General features: G+C 36.2%; 3 protein-coding genes across 5 annotated transcripts; 1 reads left to right on the top strand and 2 right to left on the bottom strand.

Moving 5' to 3' along the window:
• Positions 1 to 4,295: 4,295 nt before the first annotated feature.
• LOC106445127 (cysteine synthase, mitochondrial) lies at positions 4,296 to 14,738 on the bottom strand. 2 transcript variants are annotated; one of them, XM_048778320.1, is made up of 11 exons: positions 14,570 to 14,738; positions 7,092 to 7,454; positions 6,322 to 6,431; positions 6,199 to 6,256; positions 5,860 to 6,123; positions 5,645 to 5,782; positions 5,486 to 5,537; positions 5,308 to 5,387; positions 5,152 to 5,211; positions 4,983 to 5,063; positions 4,296 to 4,640 (listed from the first exon to the last, which is right to left on the bottom strand). In XM_048778320.1, the coding sequence occupies exons 2-11, from the start codon at positions 7,422 to 7,424 to the stop codon at positions 4,548 to 4,550; spliced, it is 1,269 nt and encodes a 422-aa protein (XP_048634277.1). In that variant the 5' UTR covers positions 7,425 to 7,454; positions 14,570 to 14,738; the 3' UTR covers positions 4,296 to 4,547. The 2 variants fall into 2 exon arrangements, with proteins under 2 accessions (XP_048634277.1, XP_022573591.1); XM_022717870.2 differs by lacking the exon at positions 14,570 to 14,738 and having other exon boundaries at positions 7,092 to 7,500.
• LOC106445128 (B3 domain-containing protein REM7-like) lies at positions 7,611 to 9,623 on the top strand. Of its 2 annotated transcripts, XM_013886640.3 has the most exons (5): positions 7,611 to 7,883; positions 8,396 to 8,458; positions 8,548 to 8,842; positions 8,925 to 9,010; positions 9,092 to 9,623. In XM_013886640.3, exons 1-5 carry the CDS (start codon positions 7,686 to 7,688, stop codon positions 9,389 to 9,391), a joined length of 942 nt encoding a protein of 313 aa, XP_013742094.2. In that variant the 5' UTR covers positions 7,611 to 7,685; the 3' UTR covers positions 9,392 to 9,623. The 2 variants fall into 2 exon arrangements, with proteins under 2 accessions (XP_013742094.2, XP_048634278.1); XM_048778321.1 differs by having other exon boundaries at positions 8,925 to 9,623.
• On the bottom strand, positions 9,781 to 14,288 carry LOC106445126. The gene is made up of 3 exons (XM_013886637.3): positions 14,167 to 14,288; positions 10,352 to 13,887; positions 9,781 to 10,091 (listed from the first exon to the last, which is right to left on the bottom strand). The coding sequence occupies exon 2, from the start codon at positions 13,884 to 13,886 to the stop codon at positions 11,337 to 11,339; it is 2,550 nt and encodes an 849-aa protein (XP_013742091.2). The 5' UTR covers position 13,887; positions 14,167 to 14,288; the 3' UTR covers positions 9,781 to 10,091; positions 10,352 to 11,336.
• Positions 14,739 to 20,801: the final 6,063 nt, after the last annotated feature.

The following is a 20,801-nucleotide window of genomic DNA, read 5'->3' as shown; positions in this document are numbered from 1 at the left end:
TTCAAACTGGGCCTGGCCCTTGAGATGATTGCTGTGAAATTAGCTTGCTTACTCATTATTAATTGGATGTAAAAAAAACCGATCAATCCGACCCGAGTTGTTTTTGACTGACTAATATATTACGCGATAAATGTAATGCCGCTGAATACAAAGTTAATCAATTACGACATCGACATGGATTCAACATAGTTCAACAACAGAAGCTCCAGATGATATTCCAACCTTACAAAATCATTACCTTCACATATTAAAATCTTGCACCAAAACATTCCCATCTAGAAATCAGAAAGAATATAAAGGACTAACTAACCATCAAGCCTTCCCTTAGAGCTAGTTGCTTTGCTGTTTTTATAGCTTCCTCACTTGAAATCTCTTAAGTAAAACAAGAAGATAGCAATTAAAATGCTAATGAGAGTAATAGTAACTATGCAGCATCCAATAAAACAGATCATACCGCTATGACTTCATCCATAATTAGTCTAGGGGTCCAAATAAATGTTGAGCCGGCCATGTATAAATCATGCTCCAATCCCTTGAATCTTGTGAGGTCGTATACTCAAATTTCAAGTAAAGATAAATACCTAAAAATAGTAAACCAAGAAAACCACATTACTGATTGTATGGTATGTGAGTTCTTACCCGGTTTGCCACCAGAAAGTATGTCGCTTTCGGTAGGTTCAACACTAATAACCTTTTGCATCCAACCATCAAATAAGTAAAACAAGAACACACTCTGTCTAAATTAGCATATGCATATATAATCAGACTAATATTGAACCATTTTATTTTTACCAACATTTTGGAGTCTTTCTCTTTAATGAACCGACCAACACCAGTGATTCAAAAATGGTTTTGCTATGTTCATTTTGCCTGAAGTGAGATCTGAATATTTTTCAGGATCCATCTCTAGGAGCTTGACACGAAATGAGGAGGTGTTGGTAAAGGATAAGATGATGTTGGTTTTGGAGGTTTCTGTAGATTTGTGATATCTAATTGTAAATGTAGTGTTTTAAATTGTAATATAGAAAGCACGAAGTCATAACACTCGAAAAATGTTTAAAAGTAATACAAAGTATTGACCACAGAAAAATTAAAATAAAAATCACTTCAAATTTGATAAATGTGTATTGTAGCATAATGACATCAATTCCTTTCATATTTAGATATTGTATATAAAATGGTTTTAAAACAGTAAAATACAAATGTGATGATAAAATATGTATAATGAAATAATTATTTCTATTTTAATCATATTGGATTTCTATATATTGTAGTAAAACTAGAAAATTAATTAACTCATGCAAATATATTTTTATGATTTCCATGGGTTCTTATAACTTTTTACTGCATAAAATATATATATTTTTATTATGCCGATCCTAACAAATTATTTCCAATTTAATTCGCTTTAATATTAAAATCAAAATAAAAATGATACATAATACAAATTAGAATATAAGAACCAAATTAAACTAAATGATGTGAACCTCTAATTGCCAAAAAAACTAATGACTACCACCACTGTTTTTAATAAATTTTCACTATTGTTTTGCTATTGATAATAGTTGAAATTTTTAAAATAAAATTTGAAAAATATGACAACTAGAAAAAATGAAATAGTATGAATCGTTATATTTTCATCCACACTTATTTCATCAGATAAAAATACTTTAGTTGATATTCTTGTCTTGTTGTATGGATATAAAAACACACATTAAACTTATGTGATGCTAATATCTCATGCATGTGCAATTGTTTTAACAACTGAGGTTATATTATTAAATAAGATTGATTTTTTACTAATAAAATACATAAAATGAGAGTTTGATGCAAATTGTGCGGCCAAATAAAATTGGATATGAACACAATACAAAAACTTTGAATAATGTATAAGTATTTTTCACTCTCTCCAAAATTTATAGAATTCCCAGTTCTAGCATCATTTGAAAACTCTTAAAAATATCTTAATTAATTTACATTGAAGTTAACAATTCTCATGAAAAATAAAGTTTAATGAAAACCTTATCTTAGATTAAATTTTTCATAATTGTAGTCCAATGACTATAATTTTATAACTTCAATCAAAGTCACATTAAAGTTTCAAAATAGACATTAATGTTCAACATTTCATGATATTTATAAGAGAAATTACTTGAAATATCATAAATTGAATAATACTTTTTAAAAATAGAGGAATTCAACTTAAAGAATGTTTTGATTATCCACAAAACATATCTTAGAATATCAAAAAATATAAAAAGTATTCATAACATAATCAATGTTCAGATTAAATTATTCATAACTCTATTTCAATGACTATATTTTCATAACTTAAATCAAAGTCACATTAAAATTTCAAAATCAACAATAATGTTCAACATTTCATAATATTTATAAGAGAAATTTCTTGAAATACGATAAGTTAAATATTACTTTTAAATAAAAATTAAGTTTCACAATAAGTCCATTCAAAATCGACATTAATATTCAACAATTCATGATATTTATTAGAGAAATTGCTTGAAATATCATAAGTTGAAACTACTTTTCAAAACTTGATGAATTCAATTTAAACAATGTTAAAATTGATAATGCACAAACCTTGTCTTAAAATAGCAAAAAATAGAAAAAATATTCATAACTTAGACAATGTTCAGATTAACTTATTCATAATTCTATCTCAATGACTATAAGTCTATAACTTCATTCAAAGTCACATTAAAGTTTCACAATAAGTCCATTCAAAATTTTAAATAACGTTCAGATATTCATGATTTTTATAAGAGAATTTACTTGAAATATATCATACGTTGAATAAAACTTTTCAAAAATTAATGAATTCAGCTTAAACAATATTTGAAAGTTGATAATTCACAAACTTTATCTTAGAATAGCAAAAAAATACCGAAAGTCATAATAACTTAGACAATGTTTAGATTAACTTATTCATAATTTTAGTTTAATGACTATAAGTCTATAACCTAATTCAAAGTCACATTAAAGTTTCACAATAAGTCCATTCAAAGTCGACATTGATGTTCATCAATCATGATATTTATAATAAATATTGCTTGAAATATCATAAGTTGAATACTATTTTTTAAAAATTGATGTTTTCAACTTAAATGATATTCAAAAATTGCTAAACCAAACATTATCTTAAAAATGCATAAAATAAAAAATGTTTCATTATTTAGATAATGTTTAGATTAATTTATTCATAATTTTAGTTCAACGTTTACAGTTTATAACTTAAATCAAAGTCACATTAAAGCATTGTTATGAAACACGATCATTCGTTGAATCTTCTTGTACTGAAAGTCGAGAATGTACATCTTTCTCGAGCATTATAAAGGAAGTGCGACACTGGATATTCTTTAATCCAGTCATTGCTTCAATAGTGTTCATATCCAATCTCGGGTGCGTTCGGTACTTTCGTTACCAGATGAAGAAAGAGGAAGACTAAGAAGAGGAAGATGATTAAGTTGAAAATAACCGAATGAGTCTCTTTTTATCATGTTTCCTTTTCATCATGTGTTTTTGTACCTTTCTTTGTTTTATTCTATGTTTAGTGGAAATTAGTCTATTACAGTGGATGTAATACTCGATTTTGGTTTTATGCTATTCTTGTCTTTATTTTTAAGTCCACCAGATTAAATCAATGCCAAACTACCTCTCAAGTTTTCTCTGAGCCACAACCTTTTTCTTTTTCTAGAAAGCTATATAAGCAAACCATTATTTCTTCTTCATTTGCTCAGACTCTTTTCTGCTTCTTCTTAGTGCTGCTAAACTTATTCAAACTCCGCCCATTCAGGTCTCTATTTTTTTTTTTGTTGCTCGCTCCGTCCTTGTCAATGCTGGTCGATCTCCAACCTCAGGAACTTGTCTTGTCTGTCTCTTGCTTCAAACTTAGAATGAAGTAAAATCTTTGAAAGATCATGCTCTTCCCTGATTTTTAATATAGACTTGCATTGTTTTTTTTTTTACTGTTGAATAAAGTAAATCAACATTTCTAGTTAAAAAATTGTATCTGGTTTTGATAACTAGCCACATGTATAACTTTATTTTTATTTGTTCCCCCCTTTGAAACTAGGTTTGATCATGCTGAATCTAAAGATTATATCTAGTCATATTGTTGTAACCTGGTCTATCTGCTAAGCATTTTGTTTTCAAAATAGCATAAATCTCTAATGCCAAAACTCTGTTGTCATGATTTCAGCCATTGAAGCTTAACATGGTTGACATGACCTTTCTCAGATTCCGTTTTGGGCATCAAGATACTACTAAACCCAAAGTCATTAATTTGATCATTATAAATTTAAATAATCGTACATATTACACACCAACGGCTACAATTTATTGGTTAACAAAAAAATATAGATGGATAATTCATCTTGTTTAATTGTATCTAATTAATTATCCATTGGGGATTTTTGATAGAAATGTTGAACAATACAAGTTGCACTATTTGGCTTATTGATAAGCAAGAATGGCTTAGCACTCTCAAGAGGCAAACCTAACAGTAGAAGAAAGATATTTGCTTTTGTTCATATCTCAGGCTGCATTTTCTCAACCTCTTCCCGGATAGACTGGAACAGAGGGGTTGATAAATATCGCTCTCCAAAGCTCGGGAAAACAACCTGAAAACCAGATACATATAAGATTCAATTCTCAGGTCAATCTCATAACTGGCTTCATATATGATCTTTGAACAGTCATAGACTCATAGATGATATTCTAACACAGATATGTATAAATCTAGCTAGCTAAGTGGCTTTTGTGTTTGGTTCTTTGTGTTTAGTACTGGATAACAAGTCTAGAAACTTTTTACCACAGAGGATGAAGCTAGCTAGCTTTAGTGATGTTTTAACACATGTTGTGATGTTTTTCTAAAGTAGTCTAGAGGTTTAGATGCACAAAGACTCATGTGTCACCATTCTTTGTTCCCCATAACAAAAATAAGAAACAAGGACTCTACTTACAGCAATGAGTTTCCCTGCATTCTCAGGTCTCTTTGCTACCATGATTGCAGCAGCAGCAGCAGCTCCAGATGATATTCCAACCTTACAAAATCATTACCTTAACATGTTAAAATCTTGCACCAAAACATTCCCATCTAGAAATCAGAAAGAATATAAAGGACTAACTAACCATCAAGCCTTCTTTGAGAGCTAGTTGCTTTGCAGTTTCTATAGCTTCCTCACTTGAAATCTGGTAAAGGAGCAACAAGAAGATAGCCATTAAAATGCCGTTGAGAGTAACTATGTCTTGTGGGAACTATGCAGAATCCAAGAAAACATATCATACCGCTATGACTTCATCCATAATTGCCCGATCCAAATTCTTAGGTATAAATCCAGCTCCAATCCCTTGAATCTTGTGAGGTCCTATACTCAAATACAAGTAAATATAATACATAAGTAACTAAACCATAGTTCATAACCAAGAGAACCACATTACTGACTGTATAGTCTATGAGTCTTACCCGGTTTGCCACCAGAAAGTATGTCGCTTTCAGTTGGTTCAACACCAATAACCTGTTACATTTAAACCATCAAATAAGCAAAACAAGAACACACTCTGTCTAAATTAGCATCTGCATATATAATATATTCAGATTAATATTGAACCATTTTCTTTTTACCTGCACTTTGGGGTTTTTCTCTTTAATGAACCGACCAACACCAGTGATAGTCCCACCAGTTCCAATCCCAGCAACAAATATATCCACCTTTCCCTTTGTATCTTCCCATATCTCAGGACCAGTAGTCTCATAATGGATCTGCAACACAACAGCGCATTTTGCAATTAGAACATATAGTTGCACTTTTACAAAAGTGACAGAAGGCAACACAAAACCTTTGGATTGGCAGGGTTGTCAAACTGTTGGAGCATGTAAGCATCAGGAGTTGATTTCAAGATTTCCTCAGCCTTCTGAACTGCACCGGTCATGCCTTTAGCAGGATCAGTCAGCACAAGCTCAGCTCCAAACGCCTTTAGAAGAACTCTTCTCTCCATACTCATGGATGATGGCATTGTCAAGATGAGTCGGTAGCCTCTTGAAGCAGCGATAAACGCAAGTCCAATACCCGTGTTTCCACTTGTAGGTTCCACAAGAACACTCTGTAGATAAAAAGTGAAATAAAAAATATGATAAGTCTAGAGAACTGTTTATGCCTTAAAAATAATCGATGATACCTTTCCAGGTGATATGAATCCTTTTTGCTCAGCATCAGTAACCATACTGTACCCAATCCTGAAACACAAAAAAAGTTTAAAGACTTAACTGAAAAACATATGAACAAGGTGTGAAAGACTCACCTATCCTTGACACTGCAACAAGGCTCCATGATCTCGAGCTTAGCAGCAATGTTCGCTACACAACCCTTTGCCATACTGTTCAAGTACACCATAGGAGTTTTCCCAATGAGCTGCATCACGTCAACAAACAGAGGACATAAATGTAAGTAAAGTCTGAACCTTTTGAGTTTCCAAGAGAAAAAATCTCACACCAGCAATGGAGTAAACTCAAGGGAAATAGAAGCAAATAAGGATGCCGATGTAAAAATTGGTTTAGACGGTGCCTAGACGCCCGACCTAGTCTAGTCGGCAAATTGAGTCTAAACGAAATGATTTTCTAGACTGATTTATTAAAAAAAATCGGTTTTGACATTTCAAAAAATTGATAGAGGAACTCTATAATAAAGGTGAAATATACTCAAATGTATTACTCTAAAGCAATCTTTAAATGTAAAGTAAAAAAATAGAAGAATGCTATTTCTTCCTAACAACAGCCTAGCTATTTCTTGAACATTGGGACAATATAGAGAAACTTGTCGGAGAATGAGTTCCGGGTTGTCGGTTTAGACGGTACCAAGGTCCACAAATTGGTCTAAATGAAACAAGTTTTCTACACCTAAACAATAATTTTCTACAAGGCCCCTAACCATTTCTCCAAAACATTTGGGACAATGTAAGTAAAGTCTGAACCTTTTGAGCTTCAATAGAAAAATCTAACAAAAGTCAATTCAAGAAGCTAACTTGATCATCAAATTATCAACTTGAGATCTAAAAAGAGAAGCCCATTTAACCTGAGACACATTCTCAGCGATGTTGAGCCCATCAGCTCCATTCTCACGCTTAACGGCCTCGCACGGATCTCGTTTCGAGACATCTCCATAGCTCCGACTCTGCTGCTGGCTCTTCATCGCTAGAGGGAAGCCGGAAGCAGAGAAGGAGAGAGAAGAGATCTCCGGAGAGGATCTGAAGTGACGGAGAGTGGAAGAAGTCAACGGGTTAAGGAGGAGAGAAGAGGATGATGATGATGATGAGGCCGTCACTCTTTGGTTTCTGAAGAGTGTTGACAGGAATCGAGACGCGATCTTAGCTTCACTGTTAAACCTTGAAGCCATGAGCATCGCCATGATCGTGCTTTTCAGAATACGACGTCGATTGGGACATCATCTCCTATACCCACCCAGCTATATCTCTAATCTCTGTAAGACATGAAAACAAAACAAAAATGGTAAGTTAAATAAAAAGCCGGAAATTACATTTAACCCTAGAACATTTGAAGTATTTACCGGTTGTACCTACCTTAACCAAAGGAATAACCGAATTGAGTTGAACCACGAACCAATCCCTAATTTCGACCCGAAATTAAAACATAACCGTCCAAAAACCGAATGGTACCAATTCCCTATCTTAAATCCCCAAACCAGACCCGATTCCCTCTCATTTTCGGGAAGCCCTTCCCTCTCTCGACACTTCGGCGACACAACCGAGGGAGATCCCCGCTACCCCCACCAGCGACGGCCAATTCCACCGAAGAGGAGACTCCTGACCAGCAACGGCCAATCCCACCGATAGCGACACAACCGAAGGTATGTCTTCCTCGTCGGTTCTGTTTCTCCATCGATCGAGTTTACCATTTTTATGAAGAAACTACAAAACGTCGGTTCATTTCTTTAGGGTTGGAGAAAACGTCGGCTTTGTTTAGTGTTGCTTAGGGTTTTTTAGATGGCGACACCACCAAATGGTTAATTAAGTTGCTTAGGGTTTTTTAGATTCGGTCCATCGATCGAGTGACGGCTTTGCTTAGCGTATTTGATTGATTGAGTTCATGAATTAGATCTGTTGATCGAGTTCATGATGCTAGTTTTGGTTATATCGAGTGCATGATGCTTGATTGAGAATTTTATGCTAGCTCAGTCGATGGAGTTCATGATGCGGGATCCCTCATGATGCTTGATTGAGTTCATTTGCTAGTTTTCGGTTTTAGCAAATGGTTAAATAAAACTGAAAATGATATAGAATGATATAGATTTGGTCTGTGACTTTAGCAAGTTCCTTGACATGCGTCTAACTTTGTCTAGCTTTTGTTTCTTGTTTGCAGATGGTGCAACCGCAAGAACCTCATTTCTTCCAACCTTTGCTTCCTGGATTCCAGACTCACTTGGTAAACACACTCTCTGTATTGCCTTTTCTTGATTGCAAGAACCTGATTTCTTCCTTGTTTGTGTAACTTACCTCAAATCTTGATTGCAGACAATACCCATTGTATTTTTCTCCAAGCACATCCAAGGGAAGACGAATGGGAACACATGGACACTAACATCCGACGCTATGGATCAAACATGGCAAGTGATACAAGAAGAGAGGCGACTCACCCGAGGTTGGAAGGAGTTCGCTGAGGCACATGACCTTCGAATAGGAGACATTGTCATCTTCAAACTCAAAGGTTCCATGGTCTTTCACGTCACTCCCTTTGGTCCGAGCTGCTGTGACATCCAGTACACATATCCCAACTCAATGGAAGAAGCCCATGACCACCAGAACAATAGTAAGTGTGATTCAAAGTCACCGCACTAGCATAGGTTACTTATGAGGTTTTTTGAAGTTGTTGTTTGTTTCTTGTGTTTCAGCAGGAACAGGGGCTAGGTTTTCTTACTCGTGGGACTACTGTTTTAAGGCTGAGGTCACGGATTCTAATGTCCGTGAAGACAAACTTGTGAGTGAAACGAGTGTTCTTTTGTGTACTTACACATCTTTATGTTGTTCTGACACATATGTTTATGTTCTTTTGTTGCAGAATCTCCCTGTGGGGGCTACTGGTTGTAATGCTCTGAACAAAGAATGCAAGAAGGCGAAACTAGTGAACATAGAGGGAAAGGCGTGGAATGTGTCAATGCGATTTAACGAATCAGGCGGCTTCTACTACATCAAAGGGTGGAGAAAGTTCTGTGCTGAAAACAAATGCCACATTGGAGACAGCTTTGTCTTCAATGTGGTTGGAGATGGGAACACTTTGCCATTGATGTGTGTCTGTTCTCCAAGTAAGGAGTGTCTTAAATCTGCAGGTGACATTGCTTCTTCCTCCCGGGTGAACTAGGAAGATCATGTGTTCTAGTTGGGGACGCGTCTATGTTGGTTGTGACTTGATCTTAAGAGCACAATGTCTTGTGCTTTGAACTTATTTTGTGTGTCTTTTATATGTTTGCTTTTTGGTACTTTCAACTTGTTATTTTGATTTGATGGTACTTTGAACTTGTTATTTCGGTTTGATGTTGCAAACTTTTAGTTAATCATTTTCATGTCAATTAGTTATATAGAGTTTCGACTTTTGGTTAATCATTTTCACGTCCTGAATGATAATATAGATTTGGTCTGTGACTTTAGTTAATCATTTTTCGACTTTTAGTTAATCATTTTCTTGATTTTGGTTTGATGTTGCAAACTTGTTATTTTAGTATAATGTCACAAGACACACGCATAGAGAAGTAAACCACAAAACACATAAACATTAGATAGATAGTTTAAGTCATAAGACACACACATAGAGTCATAAGACACACACATAGAGAAGGAAAGTAGCAACATGGATCAAAGTACCATCATAAGACATAGAACAACAACAACTTAGAACAACAACAACTTAGAGCAACAAGATGGGATCATGGACGGTGGAGTTGGTAAAGCTGAGCCTTGAGGCGATCAATCTCCTCAGCCATCTCTTTGACACGGTCTACTAACTTAGTAACCTCGTCCTGAATCGCGATCACCCACGGCGTACGAAAGTGGAGACCATTATTCTGCACAAGTTTTATCACAAGTTATACAAGTTTTTCAAGTTTTCCAGTTTTACCAGTTTCCTAGTTTTCCTAGTTTTCTAGTTTTTTCTAGTTTTTCTAGTTTTTTCTAGTTTTTCTAGTTTTCCTAGTTTTTTCTAGTTTTTCTAGTTTTCCTAGTTTTCCTAGTTTTCCTAGTTTTCCTAGCAAGTTATGCAAGTTTTACCTGCTTAGCAGGTTCTAGTTATACAAGTTTTACCAGTTTTGCACAACATGAAAATTACCTCAAAGTTTTTGCAGGTGAAGTACCTCCTTCCAGGTTGCGTATCAAAATCATTGGGAAACTTGTTACACGGAGATACCTCGGGAATGATACCTCCACCACACGGGCACTTGGTCGGGACGCCGTACTGCGCATCAGCCACGAAACCAAGCATGTCGTTGTGTCTCTTCAAGGCCTTCATGTGACTGTACTCCTCGTCGGGATGAGTCATGCTTCAGTTATTACTGTCAGAGAGAAATGGGAGAAACCGAAAGAGATCGAGAGAGAGGAATGAGGGATGGAGTGGAGTGGAGAGAGAGAGAGAGAGAGAGATGGCTCGGTAAAGAAGGGGGAGGAGGGAGAGAAGTAGAGGGATGGAGTGGAGAGAGAGAGAGATGGGACGTGACATAGAGGGGAAATGGAAGAAAATAGAGAAAGAAAATGAAAATAGTTAAAATAATTAAAATAATTATTTTCCCTCATATGTTTTGGCGCCAATGTAATTTCATTTCCCTCCCCGAAATTTGTTCTTAGTTTTACATAAGATACTAGTTTTACGAGATTTGCTCATAGTTGTACTTTCTGTGGTTTATAATTTATTCAGTGTTACCAGTGCTTTCAGTTTGGTTTTCTTGTTTTACTTTCGATTTTAGTACTTGAACATGATATTTATCTTGTTCACTGCACAAATATTTGGGAAACAAACATTACCTGATAATCTCTTTTGTGACATGTTCTTCATTCACAAAGTGTGAGTGAAACTATAAGGTTTATTATGGAGATAGTAAGAGTTTTCATAATTTTTGAGAAAGTTTTGAAAAAAACATGTTTAATTGAATTATTAGTCAGACTAGAGTAATCATAATAGTAAATGTCATAACGAATCAAGTTTCCATCTACATAATAATAATGTCACACTCGAAACACAATGCAGTTTTACAAAGATGATAAAATAGTTTTCCAGAGTTTTCCAAAAAAAATACAAATTACAGAGTAACAAGTTGTGGTTAGGCCGTGTTCTGCTCTGAAGGGCTTGAACCATTTCCAAATAACAGCCAATTGAAACCAAAATTTTGCCTAGGCCGCTTTTTGTTCTGTGTCCTCCTACGGCGTTCTCCACCAGATGGAAGTCTATTAACTCTTTTCCTTCCCTTCCGCTTGATAGGATCCGGAGGTATGATCTTCAGCTCCCTGATGTGATCCGGGACTTCCCATACAGACATGTCTGGCACAGCATAAATTGTCCTGCAATACGCCAATGCCCACAGTTCCGTCCAATAGTATTTTGAGCACAACTCATGATATACTATGTTGATATCACGGCTCCTACCACCCCCATTATCCACCTCATTAGTGTAATAGATATAAGCAGCCAGTCCGTGCAGACAAGGAATCTTTTCATAATCCCACACCTTGCAAGTACAAGTTTTGGCAATCAAGTTCGTCAAAAACATCTTCCCATGACTATCCTTGACCTCGTACTCTAGCTCATAACTATTAAGCTCCCGCACAGGTAGCGTTCGCGCAAGAACCCATAGATCGTGCAAGTAGTTCTCAACCAGAGGCACTAGCATGGTACCCAATGATTGTGAAACAGCATCCTTCCGACGTTGATTAAACCAATCAGAGAATGTCCTAATGATACAATCCAGCATTGGTATCAAGGCCCACCTCCTTGCCTCTCTAAACACTTTGTTCATTGATTCCACGCTGTTGCTTGTGTCCAAGTTGTACCTGTCACGTGGGAAAAAAACCCTTGCCCATTTGTCTTTTTCAGTTTTCTCCTCCACATACGTGTAAGCTGAAGGGAACCTTAGCTTAAATCTTTCGTAAGCAGCATTGAAATCAGCCATTGTGTACATCTTTCCCAACTCCATGAATCTATGCCCGACTACATCTTTGGTGACGTTAGAAGCATGCCCTTTAACATTTTCCTTCAAATGCCATAAACAATGACCATGGTGAGCCTGAGGGTACACGTTTGCTATTGCAAATATCAGACTTGGATTTCTATCACTCATGAAAACCAGTTCAGAAGAGTCTGGTATAACGCTTCTAAGCATCTCAAAAAACCAGGTCCAACTAGCATGATTCTCTCCATCAAGTACAGCAAACGCAAGTGGATAGCAATGACGGTTAGGATCTTGAGCTTTGGCAAAAATTAGAACACCCCCATATCCGTTCTTCAGCCATGTTGCATCGACAACAATCACTTTTCTCATAACTGCAAACCCTTCAATGCAAGCTCCCAACGCTATGAAGAGGTACTTGAATTTACCTGAGTCATCCAATTTCACACTAGTTTTTGTTCCCGTGTTCATTTTCTCTAACATGAACAAATAGCTATACATCATCCTGTAGCTATCTTCCGGACTACCACGTGTATCACAAGAAGCCAAATTCTTTCCACGCAATGCTGTGGAGTAGGATATCATGACACCAAGTTTGGACTTAACCAGAGCCTTAATATCTTTTGGAGTTGGAGTTTGCACATCTCCTGGGAATTCCTCATTCAAAAAACTTGCCACTACTTCTGCTGACGCTCTTCTCTTGTCGTTGCTGTCACTTTGTTGTGTCCGCGAGCATGTATGCATCTTCGTGTAGCTTTTTATTGAGAAAATTTCTGTCCCAGCAATCCTTGAAGCTCGTATTACCCATTTGCAGTCAGCTTGCGAACATGTTATCACCAATCGATTTCGATCTGACTTTTTAGTGACATAACGATAACATTCACAATATGCAGCTCTATCCACCATCTCCTGAATTGCCTTCTTACTTGGAAATTCGTCATGTTTATTAAGACTCAAACCATCGCCCCATTCCTCTATACAACTACTCCGTACTATTGCAGGTGGCTCTTCAACATACTTATCGGCGGTTGGATGTACGGTATCAGTCTCCGCAGCCGTTTCATTCTCCGCAGCCGTTTCATTCTCCGTAGCAGTATCATTCTCCATACCAGTATCAGTTTCCGCAGCCGTATCATTCTCCATACCTTTATCAGTCTCCGCAGCCGTATCATTCTCCATACCTGTATCAGTCTCCGCAGCCGTATCAGTCTCCGCAGCCGTATCAGTCTCCATACCAGTATCAGTCTCCATACCAGTACCAGTCTCTTTAGCACTCACCTCGTTATTCCCCTGGTTCTCACCAACGTACAATGTAATGGCATTAGGTCCAACTTCATGTTCCAATAGCTGCAAATCGTTGTAGTTCATACCAACAGAACTTTTACCCGCTATCGAAAGTTTATCTTGTGGTCTCGCTCCCGACCTTTCACTACTCTCCACAACCAAAAGACATCTTTGGTTCTCTTTATCGACACATCCGAGGTAAACATAAAGATCGTCATCATCAGCAATAGTTACAGCTTTCTTGCAACGTATCACCATCGGAATGTAGCTCAATTTCAGTTTTTCCTTACGTTCATCCAACCCAAGCTTCTTATATATCTTTTCATGTAACATTGACAACGTCACATCCTCCACTGATGCCTTCACAGATATACCATACATGCAGTCTTCATATGTAAAATGTACGAATACGTTATTGGTCATTCTATCCTGCCAAAAATATCGCACAAGATCAACAAAAACAAAGTTATACCAGTTGTTCGAGTTTTCCTAGTTATTCCACTTTTCTCAGTTTTCCAACAATAATCCAAAACACTAGGTTTCGAATCGCATCTATCAACGTTTAATTCAACCACATTAATGCATTTTATACCAAATCGCTATACTAATTGACCCATCAACTAAACAATGCCGTTGTGCATTGCTCCTAGCTCGATTCCAAATACATGCATTTCTCAAGAGAAGTTGGGGGACCTGAGTTTACCTGCAATACCCAACTCTAGACCTCCGGAAACACTTTGAAAATGGAGGAGGAGGAGAGAAGCTGCGGCGACAGAGCCGGATGGGGGAGCGGGGATGGGGGAGGGAGCTGCTCGGGGAGGGGAGCGGGGGGGGCTGCGGGGGGGGAGGAAGAAGATTAAGCTTTTCTCAATTAATTTTTTTTTAATAAAACCATTAACCAAACTTCCCAAACCAACGATTTCAATCACAAACCCAACCCAATCACATTACAATTTTCGATTTTCATTCAACCCATCCCCCCAAATCAAGGTCAGTTTAGTCTTTCCACAATTCATTAAAGAGTTATGGGTATAGATGATTTTAGTAGGTATAGGAGATTGAGTGATGAGGAGGATGGACAAATGAGGTGATGTCCCACGTCGATTAGTTCTTTTTTCAGATACGGTCCATTTTCAGACCAAGCTTCTTGTACTACTTTTATATATGTTTCATTTGATCACGATAGTAAGGAAATATTATATTATATTATATTTATTACTATTATTATCTGTTTTATTGTTTTATCCTATTTTTGTTGGTTAAACATACATATATAATTACTTTTCTTTGTCACTTTAATTAGATTTAGTTATTTTGCAATTATCAAACTGCATATTTGATTTTATACATATAAATGAAAATATTTTTGATCTCACCAACCAAGTGACCATAAGTGAACGTGGGGGAATGTGTTCTTATTCATCCGACCCCACCTTATCTTTTTGGTTGCTTTTCTTGTCGTCAAAATTTGATGTTACTATATATATGTTCTCGTATTCAATCTTCTTACACGCAGATCTTCTTCTCTTTTTGTGAAATAAGAAAATGTTTAATCCTGGAAATGCAGAAACATTCTACAGAACACCACCAAGAAAATATATTCTCTGTGTTCCATAACAATAAGTAGTAAAAGCAAAAAGATCAAAACAAAGAACGAACATAGGTTATATAGCTAACTTGGTGGTGACATTCAGACAGATCTTTCTTTTGAATTTAACAATCAGTCAGATGAATGACGATGTCCCCTCCTGCGAGAATGAAAAAATCTTCCTAAGTCCTTCAATCCTCTCAATGCAAGCCAGCTTCAAACTGAAAGCTCCCTCTGCGAATTGTAGTTCAGAATCACCACCACCAAGAGTAACTTCTTCCTTCAAAACGTCGAAGCTATCATCACTGTTCAGACCAGGGATACGGATACTGGTCTGGTCATTTACACCTCGCTTGAGACATCTGATCACACCATCTTTCAACACCTTATCCGGGTCCGACTTAACCAGCCAAAGCCCTTCAAATACAGAATACTTTCTCAGCCTTTCCATAGTCTCATCGTCAATATACTTCAACCAATCCATACCGTTTGACATTTGAAGTATCCCACTACTCATTTGTTCCTCCATGTACGCAATGAGTTTGACACCATCTGTACTAACGACTTCATGGTCCTATTACGATCTGCATCGTTCCAAAAACTAGTGTCCATATCCTTGAATAGCACTAAACATGCCATCTGATGAAACCTACCCAACATAACCGCTGCTTCCTTAGACAGTATAGTCTTCTCTCTTACTCCTTCCCCATCTACATTCCCACTCAAAGAAGTGTAGATCAAATCACATTGGCCAACAACAGCAGGTAGACCAACCACATCAAGGTACCTGTTCTGTCTCAGGAAACAAGCTATTATCGTTGCTGACTCCAACTCTTCCCATAGCCAAAACTGATGGGAGTAAACCATCAATGTACCCATTATACGCTCAGGCGACCCCACAACGTTATGGTAATGTTTTATTGGCGAGTAACCAACCAAGTAGATAGCATCCCCATCAGCTGGTATCTTAACATGATCCACACCTCCAAAAAGAGGGCTGGGGTACTGCTGACACATTGCATACAGTATCAGGTTGCATGCTGGATCATCCTGATACTTGGTAAATATCCCTGTTCAAAACTACGCTAGGCGCTAGTCGGGCGGTGATCCCGGGCCTAGCGAGTTACCGAAAAATCGGGGATTAATCGGGATATACGCGGGGATTAGTTTTTATTATTTTTTAATTATAAATGTATGTATATATATTAGTACATGTAAATATTAGACAGAGGAACAACGTAGGCCAGTAATACGGGAGTCATGTCATGCGGTAAGAGGTCCAGGGTTCGATTCTTCTGAGTTTCAACTTCTCTGTTATTTTTAATTGCGCGAGACAAGAAAAAAAAATTTAGAAACCAACTGCACTTGTCCCACATCGACTAATTTAACTCTAAGAGGAGTCTTGAGTCTTCTATAAATACAAGGAGAAAGTCTCCAATCTTTCCAGACAACTGGGCCTCTTCCATGGCCCAATAATTTGTCACCAAAGTCCAAAATTTAGTTGAATAAATCGGTTTGTGTCCGATTAATCGGCGATTAATCGTTTTTTTAAGCGATTAATTGTGTTTCCGATTAGTTACGATGTTTTGGCTAAAATCGAAGCGGGCCTTCGACGCCGAGCGCCCAGGCCGCCGCCTAGGCGGCTAGGCGGCCGCGTTTTCGAACAGGGGTAAATACATAAGCAGTGTTTCTGAAACTCATTGCAGTCAGAAGCTCCTTGACTTTATAATCTATAGTCTCGATATTAGCGGTCGCATATGTGTTGGTTCCACTCTCAAGATGGTCCAGGTAGATCAAACATCCTTTAACCATCCTAGTTAGCTTACATTGCACGTATGCACCGATCGAAACAATGGAACCAACCTCTGAGCCTCGGATCTTGTCACATGAACAAATCTAGTTAAATCCCTCACCATGCCTTCTTCTAGTTCCCTTCTCAAATAATTTGGCATGTTCACCTTTCTTGGCTTGCCATTGTATAATCTGGCCACTACCTCTCGCAAAACCCAGTCAACTCTGAAAGACAGACCCAAACAGTGTATTTTGCCATAAACCAATTTAGCTAACAAGTTAGCCCGGAGATCGTACTCGAGGAAGAAAGTATCTTGTGCTAGACAATGACTCCCTCCTCTAGCAATACTATCTATATAACGATCAGTGTTTGCTAGAACATAGCTGAGTTCAGAGTTATCTTCATCTTGGATTTCAAGTTAGTGTAACTTACTTCACGCATACCTTCATACGCAGCCTTTACAAGATGATGTCCTATAGCACCCTCCCTGAGAAAGTTTGCAACAGCATCAAGGTCGATGCCCTTGTGGGGATTCATACTAAAGATCCTTAAGACAAAGCTCTAAAGAGTGAACCTTAAGATTGAGTTAGAGCATCTCCAATGTATTACTCCAAAATGGTGTAACTCCAAAATGGAGTTGAGTTTTACTCCAATGTATTACTCCATTTTTTACTCAAAAAAAATATTCTTTTTTTAATTAGTTAATAATTGTTAGTAGTACTTTCAACTTATAAAAATTTAACAATTAACCCAACTATTTTTTTTTTTTTTTTTTGAATGAATGCTAAATTTTATTCAATCAAAAGCCTTTTTACAACAAAGTGTGGACCAAAGAAAAATGAAACCCTATCATATACTCATAACTCCAAAACGATAAAAACCCTTATCTACACTCTTGTGGTAAACCAGTATTGTAACATGCCTTCCAACCCTTTACCTCCTTTAAATCTCATCAAACTCAGCTTGTTTCTAACTCCTTTATCAAGCACCTTCTTTACGACAGCAATAGGAAGAGGCTTCTCACCATGCTTGATTTTATTTCTTTCTCTCCAAATCATGTGAATACTAGCTTGAAAGGCATATCTGAAGCAAAACACCTTCTTCTTATCTCTATCTGTACTACCCAACAACTCTAGCACTTCATTCCAATCAGTTGTATAAGAGTGTCCCAGAATACCTCTCATAAGATAGCTCCAAATCTGAGAATTAACCCAACTATTATGTTTACAAAATTTCCATAATAATATATTATGTTTATCATATTTTATCATAATAATATTATATTTTATTTAAATTAATTATTTATCATTAAAAATACAACTAGAGATTATCTTCCATTTTCAATTCGTGCAGTATATGCAATTTTTCTAATTCAAAAATATTTATATGCATTAAAAGAACATAAAGAAAAACAAAGTTTTGTTTTGCAATTTGAATTATGCACTGGGTCCCATTGTTTGTGCATATATCAAGTTCAACAAGTACAAATATTATCAATCAATTTTGATCCACAAGATTAAAAAACTCATCTATTCCGTTTGAATAATACTTCACCGATTTTGGTAGTTTCGAAAACAATTTATCGGATTATTAAATCACTTATTTATTTTATATTATATTATATATTTTTTTATATTATTTATTCTTAGTTTTGACTTTTATGAGTTTATGCATATTTTATGTAAACAATTAAATAATATTTTACGGATTATTATATTTTTTCATGTTATTATATTATTTTAATTATGAAATAAAAACATTAAAGATTAAAAGGACTATTTCATAAATAGAAAAAGTTCAACTCCAAAATAGAGTAATGGGTAAGATTACTCCATAAATGGAGTAACCCTAGCCATTACTCTATTTTGGAGTTGAATATGAAGTGCGATTGGAGAAGATTTTATTCCAAAATTAAGCTTGGAGTCAAAAATGGAGTAGGGTTGGAGATGTCCTTAGCAGCAGTTGTATAATGGCAAATAAGTAAGGAGAGAGGGAGGAACACGAGAGGTTTAAGAAGAATCTCAACGGTTGGTGTCTCTGTTTTAAATGATCTGGGGAACCGAAGCTGAACAGTTACCCATGTAATCTTTTATTGATGAGAGAGGGTTATGGTTAAATTCTAATAATTTAAAGGGACGATTAGTTCCAAATAACAAAACACTCGACAAAAATCTTTATACACTCTATAGATAACTTATCAGATCTCACATAGAACTTATTGGGTCAAAAGCTAGATCATATAAAAGTCACAGGTTAAAAATATAAATCTAATACTCCCTCTCTTCTAAAATATTTGATGTTTTGGGTGTATGCACAAGAATTAAGGTATACACTCATTTTTAAAAATTAACATTAAAAATATAAATCAAAATTAATTCAGCCAATTTTTAAAAATAAGAATAAAATATCAAAAACTAAATATTCCCAAAATCAACTTGGACTTTAGACCCAGTTTTGAAAGACCGTAATTTGTATACTCAGTGTTTTGATAAACGTATTGTTTTGGTTTTAGGCCGAGATAAAGATAATAACTCTAATTCTTACTACATACTTTATTTCGCATTCACTGATAGCATTGTAAAAAATGGCAAAATAGTCTAACATACATCGTGATTCACATGCATATGTGAATTGATATATGAATAACATTATGTTCCTAAGTTCTCCAGAAAGGCAACATGGCACACCATCCGTGAGATAGCTCCTATAGTCCAATAGCATTCTATGGTCTGGTTCAAGGAAGAGATCCCAAAATGCATTTTCATTACATGGATGGCAATGCTATCGAGATTACCAACAAAGGACATGCTAGCTTCTTGGGGTCTTGCTGTCCTTTTGCAGTGTGTTCTATGCTCAACAGGACATGAGTTTCATCCTCACTTATTCTTCCAATGTTCCTTTGTGTCTGCGATCTGGGCTCATTTATGTGGACTCTCCATTCCCACTCCTCCATCATTGCTTCAAGCGGTTGCGGGTATTCTTTCAAGTTATCATGTCGTCTCGTCTTCGGGTTACCAGCTGTGATCAAGCTCTTGCTGCAATGTATCAGATACTGCATGTGGCGAGAGAGGAACATGTGCACCTTCCAACAAACGTCAACAACTGAGACTGGAGTCATTGCGCGTGTTGATCGCATAAGGCGTGATCGACTTATCTCCATTCCTCCATCATCCGCTTCTTTGCCTTCTCCCCTGCTAGTCTACTTCCGCCTACCGCCTCATGTTCCTTAGGGTTTTTGATCTTTTTGAAACTGCTTGCTCTATCTTATTTCTTTCTCGTTGTAATAAGTGGATTTTCACGAACGTTGTAAAAGAAAAGCTTTGGTATGAATTTAACATTTACACCAAAAATATACTATAACATTTACACTAAAACATAAAAAAATTGTCCTCATTTCCCTTAGACCCCTAGCTAGTGCTCAATCACAACTAACTATTTTTGAATGTGTAACAGTGTAAGCATATTTAAAACATTAATTATGAACAATACATGTTGGACCCAATTTCGGTCAGTAATCTAAATGAGCCGAGAAAGAAGTGGACCGCATGGTCCGAGGCCCATTTCGTGTGAACGAGTTCGAGAAAGACAATGATCTTTTTTAATAGATTGAGAAAAAGTGGTGATACAGTGGAATGATCATTGGATTGCTGGACTACCTTTTTTGTTATTAATTCAAAATGTATTTTCAGGATATAGGAAAAATGTAACCATTTGAGTCACAAATATTTGTTGTAGTTTGCTTTGGTAGCAGCTGTAATAAGAATCATATCATTACCAAAAGAATTGCAAGTCTAGCAAAAGGGAAGTAATTATATTTTTGTAGGAAATAATATATATTTTATTCTCTAAAAAGAAGGGTATCTTAATCTACCAAATTTTGCATCTGATAGACTTGCAAACTAAATTTAAGTTCAATGTATAGTAAATTATATACCTCAAGGTGTGATATGAGTTTCCT

Source organism: Brassica napus, chromosome A4 (genome assembly GCF_020379485.1).
Source record: "Brassica napus cultivar Da-Ae chromosome A4, Da-Ae, whole genome shotgun sequence".
NCBI classification, from domain to species: Eukaryota; Viridiplantae; Streptophyta; class Magnoliopsida; order Brassicales; family Brassicaceae; genus Brassica; species Brassica napus.
Note: the sequence above shows the minus strand (reverse complement) of the source record. Positions and strands in the feature narration are given on the sequence as shown.

Coding starts and splice junctions, on each gene's coding strand:
- LOC106445126 (XM_013886637.3), bottom strand. CDS start 13,886: ATGACCAATAACGTATTCGTACATTTTACATATGAAGACTGCATGTAT.
- LOC106445128 (XM_048778321.1), top strand. CDS start 7,686: ATGGTACCAATTCCCTATCTTAAATCCCCAAACCAGACCCGATTCCCT. Junction 7,884..8,395: donor CGATAGCGACACAACCGAAG/GTATGTCTTCCT, acceptor TCTTGTTTGCAG/ATGGTGCAACCGCAAGAACC. Junction 8,843..8,924: donor CCATGACCACCAGAACAATA/GTAAGTGTGATT, acceptor CTTGTGTTTCAG/CAGGAACAGGGGCTAGGTTT.
- LOC106445127 (XM_048778320.1), bottom strand. CDS start 7,424: ATGGCGATGCTCATGGCTTCAAGGTTTAACAGTGAAGCTAAGATCGCG. Junction 6,124..6,198: donor GATTCATATCACCTGGAAAG/GTATCATCGATT, acceptor TTTTATCTACAG/AGTGTTCTTGTGGAACCTAC. Junction 5,538..5,644: donor AGAAAAACCCCAAAGTGCAG/GTAAAAAGAAAA, acceptor TAAATGTAACAG/GTTATTGGTGTTGAACCAAC.